The sequence below is a fragment of the Anabrus simplex genome, chromosome 5, assembly GCF_040414725.1.
Source record: "Anabrus simplex isolate iqAnaSimp1 chromosome 5, ASM4041472v1, whole genome shotgun sequence".
NCBI lineage: Eukaryota > Metazoa > Arthropoda > Insecta > Orthoptera > Tettigoniidae > Anabrus > Anabrus simplex.
In genome coordinates this window covers 379,394,968-379,422,093 of record NC_090269.1, presented here as the reverse complement: position 1 = coordinate 379,422,093, position 27,126 = coordinate 379,394,968, and the positions used below count along the sequence as shown (strand labels likewise).

The 27,126-nt window shown below is 39.1% G+C and overlaps 1 protein-coding gene across 1 annotated transcript in view; it reads left to right on the top strand.

Moving 5' to 3' along the window:
* CLS (cardiolipin synthase) overlaps positions 1-27,126 on the top strand; it is a 58,849-nt gene that overhangs the window by 7,583 nt on the left and 24,140 nt on the right. The window contains exon 4 of the mRNA XM_067148664.2: positions 5,571-5,700. Within this exon, the coding sequence (XP_067004765.2) occupies positions 5,571-5,700 (130 nt within the window). The remainder of the gene's footprint in view (positions 1-5,570; positions 5,701-27,126) is intronic.

The window sequence follows — 27,126 nt, the reverse complement described above, 5'->3', positions numbered from 1 at the left end:
ATATTATGGATGCAGAAAACTTTTTCATGGAACTAGAGTGCTTATCGTAGAGACAGGATGGTGAATGGTAGGAGGGTGAGTACTCATTCCGGTGAGAGAAGAATTTGTAAGCTTTATAAAAAATAAAAGTGGGGGGGGGGGGTAAGGATGAGAAATATGAAATTTTAGGTGTAAAGCTCATCTGTAAAGATACACTTATGAAAATGGAAATTGCATCACCATGAAGGCATTGATCGTTTGTGTTGATTTTCGAGATATGGAACGATGCCATGTAGGTATGTAAACGATCAAAGTTTCAGACCCATTGGATTGTTTCTACAGGTCTCCCCACGTGATTGGTCGCGGAGGAATCAACTTCAGTATACGGACTCTGGTGTAGCGTAGTTGAGTTGCAGTCTGTGCAGTGAAGTGTTCCCCGTCAAACATGCCTCGACGACAGAGAAGAGCACGCTATCAACAACTGTCGCCGTTTGAGAGGGCTCGGATAATTTGGCTGTGTGAGGCTGGATTATTGCTAAGGACTGTCGCTGTACGTGTTGGCCGACAGGCATCTACGGTACAGCGTGTATGGCAGCAGTGGTCAAACGAAGGTACCCACACTCGTAGACTTGGTACAGGCCCAGCGCGGCAGACAACTGTGAGAGAGGATTGCCGCATCATTCGGATGGCCCGGATGGAACCCCATGCAACAGCAGCGCAAATTCGAGCAGCTGTGGCACCCTATGTTACACAACAAACAGTTGGTAATCGCCTGCTTGCAGCTGGCTTACGACCCCGTGTCCCTGCAGAAGGTGTTACATTGACCCTAGCGACGTGTAAGGCTGGCCTGGTGTCGAGAAAGATAGATGTGGGTCGACGAATGGCATAGGGTCGTCTTTAGTGATGAATCGCGCTTCTGTCTTGCCCGCAGTGATCGCCGGCATCATGTGCGCCGACGTACCAGGGAGAGGGGCTGCCCAGATATTATTGTCGAGAGGCACACAGGGCCAACACCAAGCATTATGGTTTGGGGAGCTATTGGCTTTAATGTGAAATCACAATTAGTGCTTGTTGAGGGCACTATGACTGCTCGACATTACATTGATAGGGTACTCAATCCAGTGGTTGTCCCTATGATGGCGAACATTGCTAATGGGATGTTTCAGCAGGACAGTGCCCGGGTTCACACTGCATGCATCTCCAGAGAAGCTCTCCACGACATCACAACCTTAGAATGGCCCGCCAGATCCCCGGACCTCAGTCCTATTGAGCATGTGTGGGACATGATGGGTTGACAACTGGCCAACCGTTCTCAGCCACCCACAACTCTGGAACAACTGACCTGTGCAGTGCAGCAAGCATGGGCCACAATTCCTCAGGAAGCGATTCAGGGCCTTACTGACTCCATGCCTCGACGAAATCATCAATGTATTGCAGCTCGTGGTGGGCACATCCTGTATTGATTGTTGTCCAAACTTGCGGTCAGAGGGCCTGAAAGTGTAATCATCGAATCACAACCAAACACTCGTCCTGCATGTTCAATTGCAGCAATGTAGCACCACTCCTTTTGGGTGTTGCAATTTCCATTTTCTTCAGTGTATTAAGCAACTTGATGTTTTTGAGCTGTACAGGTATGGAAAGGGTGGCGTTAACACAGAATTATTTGATTACAGTTATGTAGGGAATGACACCGAAAGGAACGCGATTGTAGCAGGTGATCTCAGTTTATCAAATGTTAACAGGGAAGGCAATGCAAGTCAACAGCCTATGGGATGGGTTTAAAGCAATTGTCGAGGAGTGTATAAACAGGTATGCACCTTTTAAGGGTAGTAAGGAATGGTAAAGATCCACTATATTATAACAGAAAAATAGAAAGATTAAGAAGTTGATGCAGTTTAGAAATAAATTAGGTAGGAATGGTTGTGGACAGTGTTGCCAACCTCTGAAAATTGAAAAACCATACGGAAATTCAAAATAAACCGTATTCTTTATCGTAAAGCCGTACAGTACTAATATTCACCCAAATACACTAAAATTCAGTAGAATGCATCCAATAATAGCAGGTATCAATAATATCAAATAAGAGTAAGTTACCAGTACTGAAGTGAAATGTATTACTAGGAGTAAGAAAATGCAACATATACACTTTGCCCTTTCTTCACGTGTTGGATGCGGATGCAGACACTTCCTATACTGTCTATACTTTCCCACAACTGCCTGTACTTGTGTTTCTTTCTGGGTGTCGAAGGAGCTGCTTTAGTTTTGGAACTGGAAGTTACCGGCATCTTTACTTATTTAATATTCAAAATAAACACCAAAGAAAATAATATATATTTAGTACACAGTAAGCTAAACAACAAGAAATTAAGCACTGCACTGTCATGCAAAAGAATTTGTAAGTACATCACAATACTATTCGTAAATTTGAGGAAATCATGTTATCCATAAGAGTTACAACTAGATGCTGCACTGTTACATGTTTGATGTTACACCACACTTCACACTGGTTAAAAAACGATTGATGGAGTTTGGTGTTGGCTGATTCAAGAGTGTGACTATAAACAAATATACGACTATGAGATCCACAGTTGATGAAGTTTGAAGGAGGGTAATGCCGGCCGCAGAGTGAGACAGAAAATCCCACGTGTCAGACTGTTCAGGTGATCCACAGTTGATGAAGTTTAAAGGAGGGTAATCCCGGCCGCAGAGTGAGACAGAAAAATCCCACGTGTCAGACTATTCAGGAGCTTCATTGGTTGATCTGAAACCAGCTGAAAGGTGAATCACAACATTCAGAGCTTGGGAGTTCCCTGCAGAAATGGAGGCCATGTCATACACATCTAGAAAATGAGGTATGTTCAAACAAGAGAGAAAAAAAATCATTTTGCATACAAAATCTGAACATTTCCAAAAGTAAGAAAATGTTCATTTAGAAATTTTGCACCGAGCTTGGTAGCTGCAGTCGCTTAAGTGCAGCCAGTATCCAGTATTCGGGAGATAGTGGTTTCGAACCCCACTGTCAGCAGTCCTGAAAATGGTTTTCCATGGTTTCCCATGGTTTCCCATTTGCACACCAGGCAAATGCTGGGGCTGTACCTTAATTTTGGCCACGGTCGCTTCCTTCCCACTCCCAGTCCTTTCCCATCCCTTACCGAGCTCAATAGCTGCAGTCACTTAAGTGCGGCCAGTATCCAGTATTCGGGAGATAGTAGGTTCGAACCCCACTGTCGCCAGCCCTGAAGATGGTTTTCTGTGGTTTCCCATTTTCACACTAGGCAAATGGTGGGGCTGTACCTTAATTAAGGCCACGGCCGCTTCCTTTCCACTCCTAGCCCTTCCCTGTCCCATCGTCGACATAAGACCTATCTGTGTTGGTGCGACGTAAAGCAAATAGCTTTCCCATCCCATCGTCGCCAAAAGACCTATCTGTGTCGGTGTGACCTAAAGCAGCTTGTAAAAAAAAAAGGAAAGAAATTTAGCAGAACCGTATATAGCATGTGCAGTTTGACATTCGACGTAAATGTACGGTTCAAACCGTACGATTGGCAACACTGGTTATGGAAGTAAGGAGAGATTGAAGGAACTTACTAGGAAATCAAATTTAACAAAAAAAAAAAGTCAGCTAAGGATAACATGATGATAAACATAATTTGCAGTCTAATGAATATTTGGGAAAAGTAACTTCTATCACTTTCTGTTACACTGATGGTGCTACTGGAGATGCTATCTTCAGCAACCCGTATTGGCACAATTCAAAATTTATATACAGATTACGAGGTTCTACAAATATCAATTAACCACACGTTTTCAAATTTCCAGAAAACTGTAGAAGTTTACAAATTAAACACAGGCAATCAACTATATTGAAGCTCTCTTAAGGAAAAACTGGCAATATTTCCTCAGCATCATCTTATTACCCAATTTGTGGGTTTCAACTGATAGCACTCATGTGACATTCATGATTATAGTGAATGCTAAAATTCTCGTAGATGTACTTTCCACAAATGAGATGAATTTGACATTCAGCAATATATTATTTTATCCAATGTGAATGTCATTAGAAGTAATTTTTATTTCAAGAATTTATGCCTGTTGTGACGTCACGAGACGCAAAATTTTACTTTTTAATTTTACTTTACGTCGCACCGACACAGATAGGTCTTATGGCGACGATGGGATAGGAAAGGGCTAGGAGTTGGAAGGAAGCGTCCGTGGCCTTAATTAAGGTACAACCCCAGCATTTACCTGGTATGAAAATGGGAAACCACTGAAAACCATCTTCGGGGCTGCCGACAAGTGGGATTCGAACCCACTATCTCCCGGATGCAAGCTCACAGCTGCGGGCCCTTAACTGCACGGCCAACTCACCCGGTAAATTTTACTTTTGTTTTTTTATGATGCATCAAACTTCATAACACAGCTCATGAGCTCATCACCCAAAATTTTAATGTATAAGTTTTGTCATTGTTTTTTTGTTGTATATATACAGAGTCTAATGCATTGTCAATTTTTAGCTATAAGTGGCTGAGGATTATCATTATATGATTGAAACTAGTCCCACAATATGATATATTTAAATAATCACACATAATAAATATGTATCTCACTTGCTGCCCTCAGCAGCAGAGCTAGATGTATGTGGAGTGTGTAGGTCCCTAGGTTGAAGTGTGACTTGTCTCCCTATAAAGTTCTAGGTTATTAATGTAAATTTGTGTCGTCTTATAGAGTTGCTGCTCATTCCAGGCTCACCACCACAGATTATGGGGTTATAGAGAAACTACAAAAGCTGATGGTGCCACCAAAATGAGGCACACTAGACAGGATGAGGAGTGAGGTGGCTTGCCATTGCTTTCCTCCCTGGGCCAGAAAATGCTATTGTAGCACAACTGACCTTATGAGTAACATCTTTCATAACACTCATACACACTAGTCATGCTCTGAACGTCTTTATTCAGCACCATTTATACCTCAGCAGCTTCCATACTGTCACAGCCATAGATGAGACTGGGACTTGGGTGGAAGCTACATTTTGCTCTGGCCTGTGCCAAGAGACTTACGCAAAATTACTGCATCCATTAAGAAATGACAATAGGCAGTGGTTTGAGAAACTAATATATTTTAGATGATCATGTTCGGCTGTACAGTCCCTTTAGAGACAGAATGAAAATGTTCTAGTAGCAGTGGTGGTGAACTCCGACTATCTCAGTTAGCTGTCCGCTGTTATATGTGATATCCACTAGACTGGTCAACCCAAGAATGGCCAAAATTTTAGGCAAACAACTTTCACACCAGTAGGAAAATACGAAGAGTAAAGAAATCTATCCTCTTTGAAAGAAATGAAACCATCAGTAATCATGACCAGTTGAAACACTGTGTATAATTTCATAGTTAAAAAAATGGGACGATTGTCGCCCCAGATAGGAACTTCCTGGGACTCTTGGGACTTGAGACATTTTACATAAATATAGTACTATCCCATAAAATTCAGGACATCTGGCAATCCTGACTACACTAAACCATCCTTGTAACTTGACTTGCAAGCAGTCCATATTACGGGTCAAAGAAATCTGACATTTTTGTGCTATTTTCAGGTTGACGGATGGATTGCTCGTACTTATCCAAGTCAAGCAACTAAAATAGGAAGCTTTCTGGATCCCATGGCTGATAAAGTTTTAGTTGCAATTTTATTCTTGACCTTAACTTACATGGATTTCATACCAGGTAAGACATCGCATCTATTTATGAAGTAACCAGTATAGTGTATGTTACAACAACCGTCCTCACTGCAGTCTATGCTAAATCTTGTACCATTAGGGAGATAAAAAGTCTAGTGGAATGCTTCCTACCTAGAATATACCAGTATTTAGTGACCACTTGAAATGTGATTTATATATCAGATTATCCAAACTCCTTACAGCAAAATGGTGTGGGAGTATTGTATTTCAACTCGATCTTAGGTCCATCAACTTCGTGGCTTATCTACACAATCCAAACTGACAACCAGCAACAGTTGCTAATCCAGCAGTGATAATGGATATAATATGAGTAATTTTGTTTCACCTTGGGTTTCTCTTGTTACCCTGCTCTCATGCATATTGATCTGATTATATTCTTCACAATGATATTTTGTTTCCCACATACGAGGTACAGAGACCAAGGTTTGAGTTTATATTGTGGAGTCTGCAGCTGTTTTTCTTCGACTCCATCTGATCTGGATTACAGCTTCCATCTCTCTTAGCATTAACATACATCTTTGATCATTTGTCATTGTGCAAAACTTGGAAGATGTCTGCAAGTATCATAAGAAAGATAAATGATTTTAATCATTATTGCTTCACTGTATTGCTTTACGCGTCATATATGAGGCAGTTTTGCGGTGCAGTGGCACGCCTAGTTAACATGTCGTAATCTATAAGTTTCATCTCCGTATTGATTATATTCACAAATCTGAAGTTTAGAAGCTTCCACCTAATCAATACATATATTTACACACTAATGTTTTACAGTACCGGTTTCGACCTTGAGAAGGTCATCTTTAGCTGACAATCACAACATGCAATTGAAACATCACAATAAGAATGTCACATGATATGGGCGAAAACATAGTCATTAGAACTGTTCCGGTTTAAATAATCGTCTACAATAACTGATATAATAATTAAATAGTTAAAACTTAACATTACCATATGTACATGAATGATGTATGTTAAAATACGTTTTTCTTAAATTATAAAGGTGTCATGTAGTATGGATAAAAAAACGTTATCAATTTGCAAATGTTTTTCGTCTTATCTTCGTCTACGTTAATCGGTATGAGAATTAAAACTTTGCAATACTATTATGTGCACAGGTGATATATGTTGAATGTACAATGTTCTTGAATTATAAAGTGTCCACTGTTCCACATTAAAACATATGGCTAGATGAATAAAACATTTTGAAGTACAGATTAATTCTTGTGTCGTGCTGTATATGCGACTATGTTATGATATATGATCAGCCGCGTTCGTCTACTGGTGAGTTTCTTGAAGTAATATGAACACTTATGTTGAAATCAGGTAGTTGTCCAATGTTCAGTGCGGGACTTCGTCGAAATATACACAAAGCTTATAGTTTATGCTAGGACTGGATTGACCATAAAATGCGGTGATATAAATGTAGAATAAGAAGTTGTTTTGGCGACGTGCTTCCTTTAGTTTAATGTTATTTGATTTTTGTCAAATGTCAATATGTATTATAATACTTGATTTCAACATATCTTGTGTTTTTTGGTTAGCGTGAAAGCTTCTTTCTTCACTTTGTGTTGTAGGACATATTTTTATATCTGTAAATAGAAATAAAGTGTAAGAAATGTTGCGTCTGCCAATTTTGTTATGAAGTTGGAATGGATGTGCGTGTACTTACTGTAGATGTTGACACTTGATGTGTGTTATTCGGCAGCACGTCGAGCACTGTTCCGTGTTTGTCTGAAGTTGCTGCTTGTGGCTGTGGAGGGGAAGTTCGGAGGGGTAGGAGGAGCGGCTGTTGGGGAAGTGGGACTGGAGTGAGGGTTGTCTTCTGGCGGTTCTTTTATGTGTATCGGGTCTTGCTTTTTGATTCTTTTTACGTAATTGTTTTTTTAGGAAGGGGATGGCTGCATCGAAAGGAATGTTACTTTGTCCGTAATTTCATTTAAATTGAAGTTTGGGTTGGTGTAATTATCTAGGTTGATATAAAATTCTTCCATTATATTGAGTAAGGGGCTCTTGGGATTAGTGCTTAGAATTTGCATATCATTTTCAATGTTTGTAAATTTATGTTGGAAGTCTTCAGTGTGTTGGCCTATGGCTGAGAAATGACTGTGTTTCATTGCATTGATATGTTCATTGTAACGTATCTGTAAGTTCCTCCCAGTACGTCCGATATAACTGGCTTCACAGTTGTTGCACTTCATACGATGTACTCCTGAGTGACTGTATTTATTATTATTATTATTATTATTATTATTATTATTATTATTATTATTATTATTATTATTATTATTATTATTATTATTATTATTATTATTATTATTATTATTGATGGATTTGGAGTTGTGTAGGATATTGGCGTTGTTATATGTGCTTCTGTAGGCTATTTTTAGATTTCGTTTCTTGAAAATGTTCGTTGTAGGATATATGTGGGTGTTGTTGAAAGTGAATATTACGTAGTCTTTCTTAGTTTTGTCAGTTCTGATCAGTTTTGATTTGGGTTGATGTTTGTGGGTTACTGTAGTCATGTCCCAGTTAGTGAACCATGGGCAACTGCTGAGTGGCCTAGTAAGTGGTCCTGAGAGTCGGGATACCAGTTGCTATGGAATGGGAGTGGGCATCTCGGACATATTCTGAGTCCTGGCCCTCCTTGTGCTCAGGCGGCTAGGACTATACAATCCACCGGTGGTCCATAACCCGTTAGAGGAGAGATCCTCACTTGGACTATGTGCAAGTAGGGTAGCATCCTGCTTCATGAATCGACCGAGCTCAGAACATTTTAAGCAAGCCTCGGACCTATGGGAGTAACGGAGTCCCACTCCCATTTGACAGGCGAGGGACTCCTTGGAAACAACTTGGCGAACGAAATGGAATTCGATGGGGAGTTATCAATATTAATGGGGCTTATGGAAGAAAGAAAGTAGAACTGGCTGAGTCAGCAAAGAGGATGCATCTGGATGTGCTAGGAGTAAGTGATATTCGGGTAAGGGGTGATAACGAGGAAGAGATAGGAGATTATAAAGTGTAGTTGACGGGTGTTAGAAAGGGAAGGGCAGAGTCTGGGGTAGGGCTCTTTATCAAGAATACCATTGCACGGAACATAGTTTCTGTTAGGCACGTAAACGAGCGAATGATGTGGGTAGATTTGTCAGTTGGAGGAATTAGGACAAGAATTGTGTCCGTGTATTCACCATGTGAGGGTGCAGATGAGGATGAAGTTGACAAGTTTTATGAAGCATTGAGTGACATCGTGGTCAGGGTCAACAGCAAGGATAGAATAGTGCTAATGGGCGATTTCAATGCGAGAGTTGGGAATAGAACTGAAGGATACGAAAGGGTGATTGGTAAATGTGGGGAAGATATGGAAGCTAATGGGAATGGGAAGCGTTTGCTGGACTTCTGTGGTAGTATGGGTTTAGCTGTTACGAATACATTCTTCAAGCATAAGGCTATTCACTGCTACACATGGGAGGCTAGGGGTACCAGATCCATAATAGACTATATCTTAACAGACTTCGAATTCAGGAAATCTGTTAGGAATGTACAAGTTTTCCGGGGATTTTTCGATGATACAGACCACTATCTGATCTGTAGTGAACTACTGTAAGTATCTCTACGCCTAAGGTAGAGAAAGTGAAATCTGCCTGCATACGAATAAGGGTAGAAAATCTCCAGGACGAGGAAATTAGACAGAAGTACATGGATATGATTAGTGAGAAGTTTCGAACAGTAGACAGTAAGCAGGTTCAGGATATAGAAAGTGAATGGGTGGCATACAGGGATGCTGTAGTAGAAACAGCAAGGGAATGCCTAGGAACAACTGTGTGTAAAGATGGGAAAAGGCGAACATCTTGGTGGAATTATGAAGTGAGAGCAGTTTGTAAACTTAAAAAGAAGGCTTATCAGAAATGGCTCCAAACAAGGGCCGAAGCAGACAGGGAGTTGTACGTAGATGAAAGAAACAGAGCGAAACAAATAGTTGTTGAATCCAAAGAGAAGTCATGGGAAGATTTTGGTAACAACCTGGAAAGGCTAGGTCAAGCAGTAGGGAAACCTTTCTGGACAGTAATAAAGAATCTTAGGAAGGGAGGGAAAAAGGAAATGAACAGTGTTTTGAGTAAGTCAGGTGAACTCAAAATAGGCAAAGTATTCACTGGCATCTTGGAAGGGAGGGTGCGATCAGTCGTTGAGAGGAAGCTGGATGAAAACCAGTGTGGTTTCAGACCACAGAGAGGCTGTCAGGATCAGATTTTCAGTATGCGCCAGGTAATTGAAAAATGCTACGAGAGGAATAGGCAGTTGTGTTTATGTTTCGTAGATCTAGAGAAAGCATATGACAGGGTACCGAGGGAAAAGATGTTTGCCATACTGGGGGACTATGGAATTAAAGGCAGATTATTAAAAGCAATCAAAGGCATTTATGTTGACAATTGGGCTTCAGTGAGAATTGATGGTAGAATGAGTTCTTGGTTCAGGGTACTTACAGGGGTTAGACAAAGCTGTAATCTTTCACCTTTGCTGTTTGTAGTTTACATGGATCATCTGCTGAAAGGTATAAAATGGCAGGGAGGGATTCAGTTAGGTGGAAATGGAGTAAGCAGTCTGGCCTATGCTGATGACTTGGTCTTAATGGCAGATTGTGCCGAAAGCCTGCAGTCTAATATCTTGGAACTTGAAAATAGGTGCAATGAGTATGGTATGAAAATTAGCCTCTCGAAGACTAAACTGATGTCAGTAGGTAAGAAATTCAACAGAATTGAATGTCAGATTGGTGATACAAAGCTAGAACAGGTCGATAATTTCAAGTATTTAGGTTGTGTATTCTCCCAGGATGGTAATATAGTAGGTGAGATTGAATCAAGGTGTCGTAAAGCTAATGCAGTGAGCTCGCAGCTGCGATCAACAGTATTCTGTAAGAAGGAAGTTAGCTACCAGACAAAACTATCTTTACATCGGTCTTTGCTTTATGGGAGCGAAAGCTGGGTGGACTCAGGATATCTTATTCATAAGTTAGAAGTAACAGACATGAAAGTAGCAAGAATGATTGCTGGTACAAACAGGTGGGAACAATGGCAGGAGGGTACTCGGAATGAGGAGATAAAGGCTAATTTAGGAATGAACTCGATGGATGAAGCTGTACGCATAAACTGGCTTCGGTGGTGGGGTCATGTGAGGCGAATGGAGGAGGATAGGTTAGCTAGGAAAATAGTGGACTCTGCTGTGGAGGGTGAGAGAAGTAGAGGTAGACCAAGACGACGATGGTTAGACTTGGTTTCTAACGATTTAAAGATAAGAGGTATAGAACTAAATGAGGCCACAACACTAGTTGCAAATCGAGGATTGTGGCGACGTTTAGTAAATTCACAGAGGCTTGTAGACTGAACGCTGAAAGGCATAACAGTCTATAATGATAATGTAATGTATATGATTTTGTTGATCATTTCTTTTTTGTATCCGTTTTGTCTGGCTATTTCGTGAATCAGGTTAAGTTCTTTGTTTAGTTCTTCTTGTTCTTCCTTAAAAAATACAACAACAAACATAGAAACACCAACCAAACTCGTAATACTCAGAAAAAGACGAATAAAATCTGGCTGAAAGAAGAAATAAAATTCTTATATAGGAAAAAAAAAAAACACCTTAACGTACAACTTTATGAAACACATCTGAAAGCTTCCCACGACCTATCAGACAGTTACTGGGACAATTTTCAACAAATAAGTAATGAAAAATTAACAAATATAGCCATACGAAAACAGAACACATTAAATAAGAAATTAAATGCATTGAAACAATCACAAAGTCAGAATACACAGATTAATGTCCCTAACAGCAACTACCCTATTAGACCTAATAACAGCAACCAACACACATTCCATCCACCAATGAAAAATCTAACAGATACGACCTTCGAAGAAACAGAATCCATTATACTGAGTAAGGCACCCAATCATAATTGGGGAAACACTTCAGCCTTCCAGAATATCACCACAATCATTACGGAAACCGAGAATGCCATAAATAAAATTCCTTATGAACAGCGTGATGAAGTTAGATACAAAATTAGGAAAAGATTATCACAGTGCATCAACAGAATCAGTAATGATAATAACAACAGAGGTACCAGGAACAACATACAAATCAAAAAACTCAAAAACAAAATTAAAGAGAACAATTTACTAATAACTAAAGCAGATAAAGGCAATACTACTGTCATCATGTACAAAAACGAATACATAGCCAAAACCAAACTTTGCTTTCTAGATAACACCTTTCAAATCAAAAATAAAGACCCAACTAACAGTATCCAAAGAAATCTTAAAACATTACTTAAAAATACTCATTTTCTTCTAAATGAACAAGAAACTGCAAAACTCATCGCAATGAACCCCAGATTACCGACCGCTAAAGCCTACCCGAAAATTCACAAAGACAACGTCCCAATGAGACCTATAATAAACTACAGACCGAGTCCAACTTACAAACTGTCACAATTCATCCAAACATTCCTTAAAAAACACTATGTATTTTTAGCCAAAAATACAGTACGAAATTCAATAGACTTCTGTAATATCACAGAAGAAATAAAAATCAAACAACACCCTAGATTAGCATCATATGATATAATAAACATGTACCCAAACATACCCACACAAAAAAACATAAAAATAATAGAATCTAATCTTAAAAACTACAGCAAACTCAGTATCCTTGAAATAAAAGAGTTTATGAAATTACTCCATTTCGCTATCAATAATAATTACTTCAGGTTTTATGATACCATATATCAACAACAAGGCTTACCAATGGGATCCCCAACATCAGGCATACTAGCCGAAATCTACATAGATTACTTAGAACACCAACAAATTAACAAAATAGACAATATCTTTTTCTGGTGTAGATTTGTAGATGATATCTTTGTCGTAATAGACAGTAGATATACTAATGAAACCAAAATATTAGAACAATTAAATGAAATAGATCTGCACATAAAATTTACCATGGAAACAGAAAACAGCCAGACTGTAAATTACCTAGACATATCTATAACCAGGCACGAAAGTCGTTTATCATATAAAATATACAGAAAGCCCACACATACGTCCAACACAATAAAAATAGACTACATCCACCCTAACGCACACAAGAAAGCAGCATACCATAGTATGATATATAGAGCCTTTAATATTCTACTAACACAAGAAGAACTAAACAAAGAACTTAACCTGATTCACGAAATAGCCAGACAAAATGGATACAAAAAAGAAATGATCAACAAAATCATATACAAAATAAAAAAAATCAACCCAAATCAAACTGATCAGAACTGACAAAACTAAGAAAGACTACGTACTATTCACTTTCAATAACACCCACATATATCCTATAACAAACATTTTCAAGAAACAAAATCTAAAAATAGCCTACAGAACTACATATAACAACGCCAATATCCTACACAACTCCAAATCCATCAATAATAATAATAATAATAATAATAATAAATACAGTCACTCAGGAGTATATCGTATGAAATGCAACAACTGTGAAGCCAGTTATATCGGACGTACTGTGAGGAACTTTCAGATACGTTACAATGAACATATCAACGCAATAAAACACAGTCATTTCTCAGCCATAGGCCAACACATTGAAGACTTCAAACATAAATTTACAAACATTGAAAATGATATGCAAATTCTAAGCACTTGATGTGAAAGAACATGTAATCACCTTTTATAAGGTTTTATTAAACTTAAGACGACCAACTGGTGCATAAACAAATTCAGTGGCAACAGTAACATCCGACTAGAAAGTGTCAGAGAAAATATACAAATAAGGCAACTTTAAAGCTGGATTAAGACATGTCAAAGAGATCACACAAATAAATTATATCATTCACCCCCACCTAGGTAATAGTCCTTAAGGTGGGCGGGACAGCGACGGATTCTTGTGCTCCGTCTCGGTAGCTGGTCAGGAGTGGGAGACGCGGTTGGACCCCTTTCTTCTAACCTTAATGATTCAGGAGATTCTGTCTCGCATGGCATGGAGCTGGATCTGAAGATCCAGATGAGGAGGCAGGAGTGTGGTAATGTTCTGGGCTTCCATGGGAACGTTGTCCATCTATTACTCCTCCGGCATCTTCTTCTCCCCTTTCTTCAGAAATGTCTATTGAAGAAAGTAATGGTGCCAGGTCTCTAGTCGAAACAGTAGTTTCCCTTCCATCTTGGTGTTGTATATGAGCATACTCGGGATTTGCTTCAAGGAGAGTAACTTCTTCCATGAGTGGTCCGTACTTAGATTGCCTGACATGCTTCCTTAGGAGTATTGGACCTGGAGTCAGAAGCCACGAGGGGATTGAGTGTCCATAACTGGATTTTCTCTGGTGCTTAAACATCCGCTCGTGGGGAGTTTCATTGGTAGTAGTACACAGCAGTGATCTGACGGCATGGAGGGCATCATGTACAACTTCTTCCCACTGTTGGATATGCATTCCCCTTGATTTCAAAGCTAGTTCTATAGTTTTCCACTCAACTCCAACATATTTTTCTGCTTGGCCATTGCCTCTTGGATTGTATGGAGTCGTTCTGCTTGTCGCCACACCAACAGCTGTGAAGAATGTCTTCAATTCCTGGGACATGAATGCTGAGCCTCGATCGGAATGAACATATGAAGGCAATCCAAATATGGAGAAAAGTTGCTTAAGTTTAGAAATGACAGTGGACGAGGTGACATCTGGGCAAGGAAAGGCGAAGGGGAATCTGGAATATTCATCAACTAATATGAGGAGATAACGGTTTCTAGATTTGGATGGTAGAGGTCCCTTAAAGTCCATGTTGATGCACTCAAAGGGACGGGTAGCTTTGACGAGATTACCTTCATGCCTGATGAATCTAGGTTTCAATTCAGCACAAATTTTACAAGCTGATATGACCTTTACATCTTCTAGCGAATAAGGCAAGTTCTTCGACTTAATAAAGTGATTAAGCAGTGTTATACCAGGGTGACATAAAGCTTCATGGAGGATTTTCAGTTTAGGTCCGCAACACTCAATAGCCAAACAAACTCTGGAGAAGGCATCTGCAGCTTCGTTATGTTGTCCTGGTCTGTAAACTATTTCATAATTAAAACACGAGAGTTCAAGTCTCCAGCGCAATATCTTCTCATTCTTCACCTTACCAAGATGTCTAGTATCAAACATAAAGGCTACTGACTTCTGGTCAGTGATGAGTCGAAAATGTCTCCCTAGCAGGTAATGTCTCCATTTTTTCACGGATTCAATGATAGCCTGCGCTTCTTTCTCCACGGATGAATGTCGTTGTTCAGATCGGTTTAGTGTGCGAGAGAAGAACGCAATGGGGCATCCATTTTGTGTTGGTGTTGCTCCAATGGTGTGTTCTGAAGCATCAGTCTCTACAGTGAACATAGCTTTATCATCTATAGCTGATACTAGTGCATTTTTCACATCATCTTTCAGCGCTTTGAATGCTTCAATAGCTTTGTCACTTAATGGAAAACTACCACTTGAAAGGTTATGTACTTTCTGGGAGAATCTTGGGATGAAGTTGGTGAAATGAGCGAACATGCCCATCGCTCTTCAAAGAGAAGCAGTGTCAGTTGGTAATGGGAGCTCTTGTAAAGGTGTCAATCGGTCGGGATCTGGGCGAATTTCATGATTCGAGATGATATAACCCAGTAGCTTTATTGTTTTGACCGAATAAACGCTCTTCTTCTCGTTGATCGTGAATTCATACTTTTGCACGGCTTTCGGGAACTTCTTCAAATTGAAGTCGTGTTCTTCCTTGGTCTTGCCACCCACAATGATATCGTCTAGGTAAGCAGTAACCCCATTAAGTCTTTCATTTTTGATGATCGTATCTATTGTTCTTTGGAAACATGGTACCCCATTTGTGGGGCCAAATGGAATCCATTTGTACTGCCAAAGTTTACTGCATGCCTCGAATGCTGTGTAAGGGCGATCCTCCTCACAGATGGGGATCTGGTGATAGGCGTTTTTCAAATCAGCTGAACTGAACACTTCATAATTTGCTACCTTGTTGACTATATCCTCGATACGTGGGAGTGGGTAAGCATCTAGCTCGGTATACTGATTTATTGTTCGTGAATAGTCAACTACCATACGGCGTTTGTGGTTTTCTGATTGGGTAACAAGAACCTGAGCACGCCATGGAGAAAAGCTTTCTTCTATAACATCCTCATTCAAAAGTCGCTGAACTTCTTGTTCAATGAATTTGGTATCAGTTGCTGTTTGGCGTCGAGACTTTATGGTGATTGGCTTGCAACCTGGAGGTATATTTCGGAAAAGTCGAACAGGTTCGACCTTCGTGACTGTTAATCCGCAGATACTCAGAGGTTCTCTGTGACCCTCAAACTTAATCTCTACAGATGAATGACGGCCAAGTATATCATGTCCTAAAATGACGTCAGAGCAAAGGTCTGCCAGAATGTTAAGTTCAACATCTTTGTAAATGTGGTCTTCAATTTTTATATCTACAGAACAGGCTCCTTTCACTAGAGAGCTAAGCGACGTTGAAGCCATAGTAACAGTGAGGCCGCTAGCAGAAATAGGTACTTTGAGCTTTTGGACCAGCTTCTCGGAAATAAAACTTGTTGAACTGCCCGTATCAACTAGAGCGTTGGTCTTCATTCCATTCAAACGGATGGGTATTATAGCTTTAGATAAACAACCCAGTGGAGAAATAGAAGCTAAAAGTATGGTATGACAATGGCAAGATTTGTTGGAGCTTGAAGATTTTGAGCTCTTACACACCTTTGCGTAGTGGCCGATTTTTGAGCAGGCACGGCAAATGGCCTCCCTTGCTGGACAAGAGTTTCTGTTGTGATTACTAAGTCCACAGAAGTAGCATTTCTTTGTTGTTGCGGCGACAACCTCACCTGATATTTCACTACCCGCCGAGCTACATTCACGTCTTTCACCAATTGAGTGAGATGAACTAGAGAAACGATGCTCCTGGACAGTATTGACTAAAGCAGGTCCTTGGTACTGAATAGATTGTTCCAGTGCCGACTCTAAAGCCTTTGCTTTCATCGAAGCCTCCTTGAGAGTGAGATTAGGATTCTCCAATAACCTCTGACGAATGCTTGAGTCGAGAAGGCCGGCAATGAAAACATCGCAAATACAATCGCCTCTGTTCACTTCTACCGTCACAGCTTTAAAATTGCAATCCTTGCTCAGAAGCTTTAAAGACTTTATATATATCGATACAATTTCGCCAGATAGCTGCTTCCTAGTTGCCAATTTGTGTCGGGCAAATATCTCGTTCATGGGCTTGGAAAAAATAATAACCAGGATACTAATGGCGTCATTGTAAGTTTTGGCTTTATTGATATATTCGTAAACGGTAGGTGAAACATGGTTGATCAATATGCGTAATTTGTCAGCGTCACTTACTTGATACGCCAAAATGAAGTTCTTGAACGTGCTGTACCAATGTTTCCATTCTTGTTGAGCGTTACTGGATTCTGGGTCAATGCTTAAACGTTCCGGATGAAGTAATTTTTCCATTATCTTGCTTTCTTCTTAAGTTTAATAAATTGATGTGAAAGAACATGTAATCACCTTTTATAAGGTTTTATTAAACTTGAGACGACCAACTGGTGCATAAACAAATTCAGTGGCAACAGTAACATCTGACTAGAAAGTGTCAGAGAAAATATACAAATAAGGCAACTTTAAAGCTGGATTAAGACATGTCAAAGAGATCACACAAATAAATTATATCAGCACTAACCCCAGGAGCCCCTTACTCAATATAATGGAAGAATTTTATACCAACCTAGATCAATACACCAACCCAAACTTCAATTTAAATGAAATTACGGACAAAGTTAACATTCTTTTCGATGCAGCCATCCCCTTCCTAAAAAACAATTACCTAAAAAGAATCAAAGAGCAAGACCCGATACACATAAAAGAACCACCAGAAGACAACCCCCACTCCAGTCCCACTTCCCCAACAGCCGCTCCTCCTACCCCTCCGAACTTCCCCTCCGCAGCCACAAGCAGCAACTTCAGACAAACACGGAACAGTGCTCGACGTGTTGCCGAATAACACACATCAAGTGTCAACATCTACAGTAAGTACACGCACATCCATTCCAACTTCATAACAAAATTGGCAGACGCAACATTTCTTACACTTTATTTCTATTTACAGATATAAAAATATGTCCTACAACACAAAGTGAAGAAAGAAGCTTTCACGCTAACCAAAAAACACAAGATATGTTGAAATCAAGTATTATAATACATATTGACATTTGACAAAAATCAAATAACATTAAACTAAAGGAAGCACGTCGTCAAAACAACTTCTTATTCTACATTTATATACCGCATTTTATGGTCAATCCAGTCCTAGCATAAACTATAAGCTTTGTGTATATTTCGACGAAGTCCCGCACTGAACATTGGACAACTACCTGATTTCAACATAAGTGTTCATATTACTTCAAGAAACTCACCAGTAGACGAACGCGGCTGATCATATATCATAACATAGTTGCATATACAGCACGACGCAAGAATTAATCTGTACTTCAAAATGTTTTATTCATCTAGCCATAAGTTTTAATGTGGAACAGTGGACACTTTATAATTCAAGAACATTGTACATTCAACATATATCACCTGTGGACATAATAGTATTGCAAAGTTTTAATTCTCATACCGATTAACGTAGATGAAGATAAGACAAAAAACATTTGCAAATTGATAACGTTTTTTATCCATACTACATAACACCTTTATAATTTAAGAAAAACGTATTTTAACATACATCATTCATGTACATATGGTAATGTTAAGTTTTAACTATTTTAATTATTATATCAGTTATTGTAGACGATTATTTAAACCGGAACAGTTCTAATGACTATTATTTCACCCATATCATGTGACATTCTTATTGTGATGTTTCAATTGCATGTTGTGATTGTCAGCTGAAGACGACCTTCTCGAAACTTCTAAACTTCAGATTAGTTAACATGTCATCGTTGCTCGCCAAGTTGTACGTCACAAAACACATGACTATGAATGTTCACCTACCACTTCAAACTTGTTTGCCTATTTTTGAACGAAACAAAAAGCCTTGCAAAAGACCAATGGCGGTGGAGAGATATTGCCACCCTTTGTGCATGACAGCACGGGAGGAACTGAGACTGTGATGTCGTGTGGCCTCTGGAGAAACGTGGTGCAGGTCTTTGTAGTTGATGCCTATAGGTGACCTGCACATCTGGATGTATGATGATGATGTAAGGAGAGTGTGAAACCCTATGTTGGCAAATAGCACCAAGGAGTCTGCTCCAAGATATAAAGCCCCCATCCGATGGATGATTCACCATCAACACCATTGTATGCTCTCACTCCAACCGAGCGAGTTGGCCGTACGGTTTAGGGTCCTACACACAGCTGTGAGCTTGCATTCAGGAGATAGTGGGTTTGAATCCCACCGTCGGCAGCCCCGAAGGTGGTTTTCTGTGGTGTCCCGTTTTCAAACCTGCCAAATGCTGGGACTGTACCTTAATTAAGGACACAGCTGCTACCTTCCAATCCTAGCCCTTTTCCATATTTCCATTGCTAAACACCTTTGATGTGTTAGTGCGACATTAAATAAGTAACATATCAGATGTAAGGCTTTTCAGGCGTTTGCTCTATTAACCAGCGTTTCGTCTTAGGTCTGACACTAGACTCGTCAGAGTGGGATGTGTCAGACCCTACCCACTGATGCTAGGTGTATGCAGGTGAGCTTATCAGAAGCCTATATAAGAGGCACAGTCTAATAACTGCATACGGGAGATAAATCTCCACAGTGGAATTATTGCCCGCCTAGCAATTCCGAATGGAAAATTCTAAATTCCCATGGAGGGAATTAGGGAATTTAGAATTTTCCATTAAATTAGTAAAAAAATCTCTCACTCCATATAGACACTGTAGAGAGGTTTGGTATTGAACCCAGGCTTCTGGCATACAATCTAATGGTTAGAAATTGTATATCACCAGCTCTCCTACATGCCAGCCAACATCTTGATTGTGAAAATGTTTTCCACCAACAGGACTCGAACCACCTAACCATGATGTCAGGTCATACAGACTTGATACCTTAACGTTCATGGCCACCAGGCAAACAAAGGAGTCTGAGAGTCTGTATGTTAAGTCATCAGCCCAGAGGCTAGTTGGATCCTCAAATAGCATCACTAAAGGTTTTTTAGTTGTAGGGAACCCACAAGAACCAAAGGTGGTGCCAAAATGAGGCATGCTAGGCAAAATGAGGAGTGAAGTAGTTTGCTATTGCTTTCCTCACTGAGCCATAAAGTGTTATTGCAGCATGACTGACCCTATGAGCAACACCTTTCATAACACTCAGACACACTAGTCATGCTCCGAATGTCATTACTCAGCATCACCCACACCTCAGCACTTTCATATTGTCACAGCTATGGATGAGACTGAGGCTGTAGCGGAAGCTACATTTTGTTTTGGCCTGTGTCAAGTGACAGATGCAGAGGTACTGCATCCATCGAGAAATGGCAATGGCCGGGAGATTGAGAGTAGAGGAAGTAAAATTTAATTGTAGAAGATATGATACTGACAGTTGTTCATCATCATCAGTTCCCCTTTTCCAGCTGACACCGAGTGGGGACAAATATGATTCCTCTCCAATTCATCCTGTTCTCCACCATTCCTCATCCAACAGTGTGTTCCAGACCAGGCTCCGTTGTCATTTGCTGCTCTTCACAGAGTCCATCTCTCGTAATCTTGGTCTCCCTCGTCCTCTCTTCCCTGTCATCTGTCTTTCCCTTGCTTGTCTTGGCAGTTAGTCTCCTTTCATCTGCTTGACAAGTCCAAACCACCTCAACCTGTTATGTTCCAGTTTTTAGTTTTTGCACATTTAGCTCTTTTTATGTCTACATTTCTGTCCCTCCTTGTCTTCTGTACCAAACTTCTCAGGAATTCATTTCAGCTGCCTGTACTCTACTCTCATCTCTGAATCAACAATTGTTATAGCTGATATTACTGGTAAATTACAAACTATTCACTGCTTATGTGACTTGTAGTATATTAAAGGAGCAGGATAACTGATGATTAAGTTTTGTTTTCACATATTTCAAATACCAAACATCTTCATAAGATCATCAGTAAAAGCAGTAGGTCAGGAGTGTTTAGTTCATAAATATAACTTCACCATTTGCAAGTCTTTAAGTTTAAGTTGATACTTTCACATCTCAAAATGGTAAAACTCGCTTCTCTGTGCAGCAGCAAAAATAACGTTATTTCAAAACATGAATTATATGAATGTTAGCACATATTATTGTAGGAGAGTGATGTGGCCAAGGGGCCCACTGACTCAGCCCTAGAAACATATTTACTTTTTTAATCAAATATCATATGAAAAAAATAAGGAATGAGAAAATCCGGGAAGAAATTGGAATGGAAAAAAATGAATGATAGAATAGAGAAGAGCCGACTAAGATGGTTTGGGCACATAAAGCAAATGAGTGATGAATTTTATTACATGTGATAAATATTATTTTTGATCCATATTGATGATATTTGATTGAAATAATAACAATAAGTTAATTTATTAATTTGACCACCTAAGCAATACAATAAATCTTGTCTTTGTTGAATTACATAGACACGTTAATTAAAATGGTTCATGTTTCGCCTTACATACAGGCATCATCAGCCGTGGGTCTAACCTTGAAATAAAATAGTAGTCTTCCAATGTCAATATGCAAATACTTTCACCAATTGTCAGCTTCTCACTCATAGCAATATCTTTTAAACCAACATTGTACGAGTCTTTACCGTATGTAAATATTTTTTTTCTCTCAAGTCTCTTCAAGGTTTTTATAAATTAGTTTTATTTTATTTATATGTAAATCAGGTGCCTGATTGTATTTCAAGGTTAGACCCATGGCTGATGATGCCTGTATGTAAGGCAAAACATGTACCATTTTAATTAACATGTCTATGTAATTCAACAAAGACAAGATTTATTGTATTGATTAGGTGGTCAAATTAATAAATTAACTGAGTGTTGAATGCCAAAAAAAAAGTGATGGAAATCCAAATGCAAGGAAGGAGAGGCCGTGGACAACCACAATTGAGATGGAAGGACACAATGCAACACAGTATTATAGAAAGAAACCTGGACTGGGACACAGTGTTGGAGGAGGAGTGGTGGAAAGACCAAAGAAAGTGGAGAGGAACCACATTTGCCCCTACCCAGCTACAGCTAGATAAAGGGAAATGATGATGATGATGATGATGATGATCATATGACATTTTCCATTATCACTGTCAACAACTTCTGTCATTGGCTGAAGTTTTTCAAATGTGGTATCAGTTGCAGATTTCATTACCAAACCGAATGGTGTATGTTTAGTCCTAAGCCCAAAGGCTGGTTGGGTCCCAAACAGCTCCATCAGCTGTTGTAGATAACCTAGGTGTCGCTGAGGAGTGAGGTAGCTTCTGGCTGCTTTCCTCACTGAAATGCACATACAAACTGACCCTATGAATGACACCTTCATACCATTCAAAACAGGGACTGGCTGCATAATGTTAGTAGTAATAGTCATAAGTAGAGCCCAGATGTTTAGGCAGTAATAAGTTAGAATGCGAACTAATTTGGCTAGGAGGAAGTGTCTTCTAGCTCACTGTTCCATAAAGTTCTAATAGGCTGTACCCCTAATCTTCATGCAGATATCATAGCACAACTGTTGTGCGGGTTAGAGTATATTTGTTACTGGTACTTTCTTTATTAAGTTTGCATTCTAACTTATTAATGCCTATAGTTGGGCCCATGAGAGTTGAAGTCTGACATTTGAGCGGAGAAAGCAGTAACTACGAAGTATGCTGAGTTGTCATAGTTACCTCAGTCTGCGGCATATCGCCCTTTCATACAGGCTGAATATTTAATCAACTATGTTGGCCTAATGCACTTCAATAAACTTTGACCCGTTCCTAAGCTCTTGCTAATAATTCCGGCATTTATGACAAAACGCGTCATTGCCGATAAATATGAAATTTATTACGTGCAATATGAAATGTATTACTTGCGATAAATATGAGATTTCATATTCACTAAACTTACAGTAACCTCAGCAAATGCACGTGTTAAATAGAGAATAGAACTGTACAACTAGCCACTGATTAACTTACAAAACAATAAACTAACAACAAAAATAATATTCAGGAAACAAACACTTAAATTATTACATAAAGCATCAACAACTAACACAGCTAACACAGTCTATTCCGAATAATACCACAAAAGCGACTGAGAGCAAGCCAACCCATGTGGCGATAGCATCCTTAAATGTGGCATCTCTGTTATCGTTGCCATAGCAACAGACTATTTTTAAGCAGCGTTAGTTAACTTTTTCTTGCTGGTGGTGCTAAACATCAGACTTTAACTCTTGTGGGCCTTAGTATAAATATCCGGTCTACTCATAAGGTACCTCAGTCAAAGCCAAGGATGAGATGGAGACAGGTCATTGAAAGTAATGAATTTATACTAGCCCATACCAGCAGGGCCACACTTAAGATTTATAATGCCCTGGGTATACTTTCAAATGGGGCCTGCACCCCCTCTCACTTGTGCAGATGACGTCACACTGAAAGTAAGATCCAGCCTTTCCTTCAGTCACTCAGAATACTGATGATAATGTTCACTATTTAAGAGAGAGTGTTTTCGGTGGAAGGTACTTTAACTTACTGGTATTAGATCTGATGAAGAGGAAGGTGATGAACCGACAGACAGGCATACGGTGGTGGAAGGTACTTTAACTTACTGGTATTAGATCTGATGAAGAGGAAGGTGATGAACCGACAGACAGGCATACAGTGGGGACTGATAGACAGGCTAGAGAACGTAGACTTTGAGGATGACGTATGCTTGCTATCTAATAGTGTTAAAGACATGGCAGCCAAGCTGAATGATTTGAAAGTCAAAGCAGCAGAGGTGGACTGAAGATTAATGCAAAGAAGATTAAGAAGGTGTGATTTAAGAACTGCAACAGAGCACAATTGTTTCTAGACAACCAAGAGATGGAACAAGTCGAACAGTTCTGCTACCTGGGGAGTGTTTCCATCACGCATGGGGGAACCCTGGAGGATATAGAAATAGAATCAACAAGGCTAAAGGTGCATTTGCAATGCTAAGGCCGATCTGGAGATCTAGAGAGCTGAACACTAACACTAAATTGCGCACTGTTAATGCAACGGTCAAGGGTGTTCTGCGAAATCTGGAAGACATATAAACAACTGATCAGGAGCTTTCAGATTTTTGTGAACAGGAGTCAGAGGAACATCTTGAGGATATGGTGGGCTCAGGTCATCAACAAAGAGCTGTGGAGTGGAACTAAACAAACACCCATAGACATCGAGGAGTGCTGCAGGAAGTGGAGGTGGATTGGGTACATGCTGTGACGTGATACAAACAATATTGCCAGACAAGCACTGGAATGTATCCCACAAGGCACAGGACAAAGAGGCAGACCGAATAACACGTGAAGGAGGAGTGTAGATGCAGAAAAGACCTGGCCTGAGATAAGGCCGTGGTGTAAAATAGAGTCCGGTGGTGGAAGTTCGTCAGTGCCATATGCTCCACATAGGAGTTACAGGATGTAAGTTAAGTCAAAGTAAGATTTTTGGTGGAACATATTTTTCATGAAAGTGATCAGTTTACAGAAAATGTGCAGCTAAAACTTTTCTTAATCCCCAGGAGTCTGCATCGTGATACTATAAGTGATTTGATATATAAATTTCATGTGTCCGGTTCTTTTCTTGATGTACCAAAACATAGCACGCATACAGTTTCCATGGACAAAATACTTGATCAAATCTTGGATATAATATTGCAGAGTCCTAAAATATCAACATGCAATTTAACACAAGAGCCCAGGGTCTCTAAATGGAAAGCAAGTAAAGCTGTAAGAAATAAACTTCAATTGTAACTAAATTGCTACTAAAGAACAAAACCCGTGCGTGGTCACTCTGGAAGTCTATCCCCAATTCACACACGTATAATACTTTTAAACACCTCAGGGAAATTTCAGAATCACATCTTATCATCAATCAATCACCACTGATCTGCATTTAGGGCAGTCGCCCAGGTGGCCTTTTCTTAAATGATTGCAAAGAAATTGGAAATTTATTGAACATCTCCCTTGGTAAGTTATTCCAATCCCTAACTCCCCTTCCTATAAACGAATATTTGCCCCAATTTGTCCTCTTGAATTCCAACTTTATCTTCATGTTGTGATCTTTCCTACTTTTAAAGACACCACTCAAACTTATTCGTCTACTGATGTCCTCCCACGCCATCTCTCCACTGACAGCTCGGAACATACCACTTACATGTTATAATTCTCATGTTTAGGTCCGTATTGAAATGTACAATGAAGTCAAATAAATATTAAAGTTTATTTATTCCACCTATTCAATACATAAAAAGATATTTTAATAATGAATTAAATCTGTAGATAAATTTATAGGGACATGTTTTGCCCTTTAATTAAGGGCATCTTAGCCTTAATCTCAAATTAAAAGTTAATTAATCAGGTACCTGATTGTAATTAAATTACATATGAATGTGAAGAAGATGTTGGAAATGAGTGAAATGGTTAACAATAGTTATGAAATTCTTAATATGAGGCCTTAATAAAGTCTAAAATACAAATAGTCGTAAATTTATACACTTTCTTGAACGTAGTTAAGAAATTCTTGAAATGAGGCCTTAATAAAGTCTAAAATACAAATAGTCATGAATTTATACACATTCTTGAATGTCTTTGTTTAAAAATTGGTAACAAATTGTACACTGGTAGTTTTATAAGAACGTAAATTTTGTAAAGTGACGTCCTGTGGAGGTTTAGGGCGTTAGAGGAAACTTTTGGATCTTAAACAGATTGAATGTCACAATAATAATAAAAATGTAGTTAATAATTCCAAATGTAGTATTAATACATATTCAAGCTGGTAAAGAGATGTTTCCGTTACTCACTTCAAGTGAGGTTTATAATAAATTGTTACGTTGAAACAAGTAAAGCGGAGCTTTTTGATGGTTGAGGGTGTTAGAGAAAATTTATCGGGTGTTAAACAGTTCAAACATCAGGATAAAGATGAAGAATGTAGTTTATAACTTAGAATGGAGTTTAAACACAATATTAAAAAATTAGTAAAGAGATGTTTCTGCTGTTCACTTCAAGTGGGGTTTATAATAATATGTGAAGTGCTAAAACTGTAGTCTTCTAGAAGCATGAGAGAAGAAGAGTGCTTGAAGGTAAGTTGCTGTGTTAAATGTTAGCTGGAAGGAACGGCTGTAGTCTCTTGTATAGAGTTGTAAGGGAAGTTTGGATTGAAGTCTGTAACAATAGGAGATTTACGTATTAAAGAATGAATTTGAATGAAAGGAGAGTTTAAAGAGAAATCGAAGTGTGGAAAACCACTTACCTCTTTATTAATGTTGAAATCGGTTGACGTAAAGAAGAGTTGGAGAGAAAACGTTGTGTGTAATTTCACTTATTTTCAATTCTAATAGTATTAAATAGTTGGTATGGTAGCGTTGAAATGACTGATATTTAAGTTACTAGTGTTACAGATGATGTGAGATTGAGGAGAGGGTCGAAGCGGTGTGCCAAGTTTATATGTTATTGGCCGTGGCGGGTAACGGGAAATGAGTTCAATTCTTAGAACAATATAAAGAGAAACAATATCATCAGTATCAAGGTGAATTCTTTACGTCAACCAGTGTCAACATTAATAAAGAGGTAAGTGCTTTTACTTCGATTTCTCTTTAAACTCTCCTTTCATTCAATTTCATTCTTTAACACGTAAATCTCCTATTGTTACAGACTTCAATCCAAACTTCCCTTACAACTCTATACAAGAGACTACAGCCGTTCCTTCCAGCTAACATTTAAAACAGCAACTTACCTTCAAGCACTCTTCTTCTCTCATGCTTCTAGAAGACTACAGTTTTAGCACTTCACATATTATTATAAACCCCACTTGAAGTGAACAGCAGAAACGTCTCTTTACTAATTTTTTAATATTGTGTTTAAACTCCATGCTAAGTTATAAACTGCATTCTTCATCTTTATCCTGGCGTTTGAACTGTTTAACACCCGATAAATTTTCTCTAACACCCTCAACCATCAAAAGGCCCCGCTTTACTTGTTTCAACGTAACAATTTATTATAAACCTCACTTGAAGTGAGCAACGGAAATGTCTCTTTACCAGCTTGAATATGTATTAATACTCCATTTGGAATTATCAACTACATTTTTATTATTATTGTGACATTCAATCTGTTTAAGATCCAAAAGTTTTCTCTAATGCCCTAAACCTCCACAGGACGCCACTTT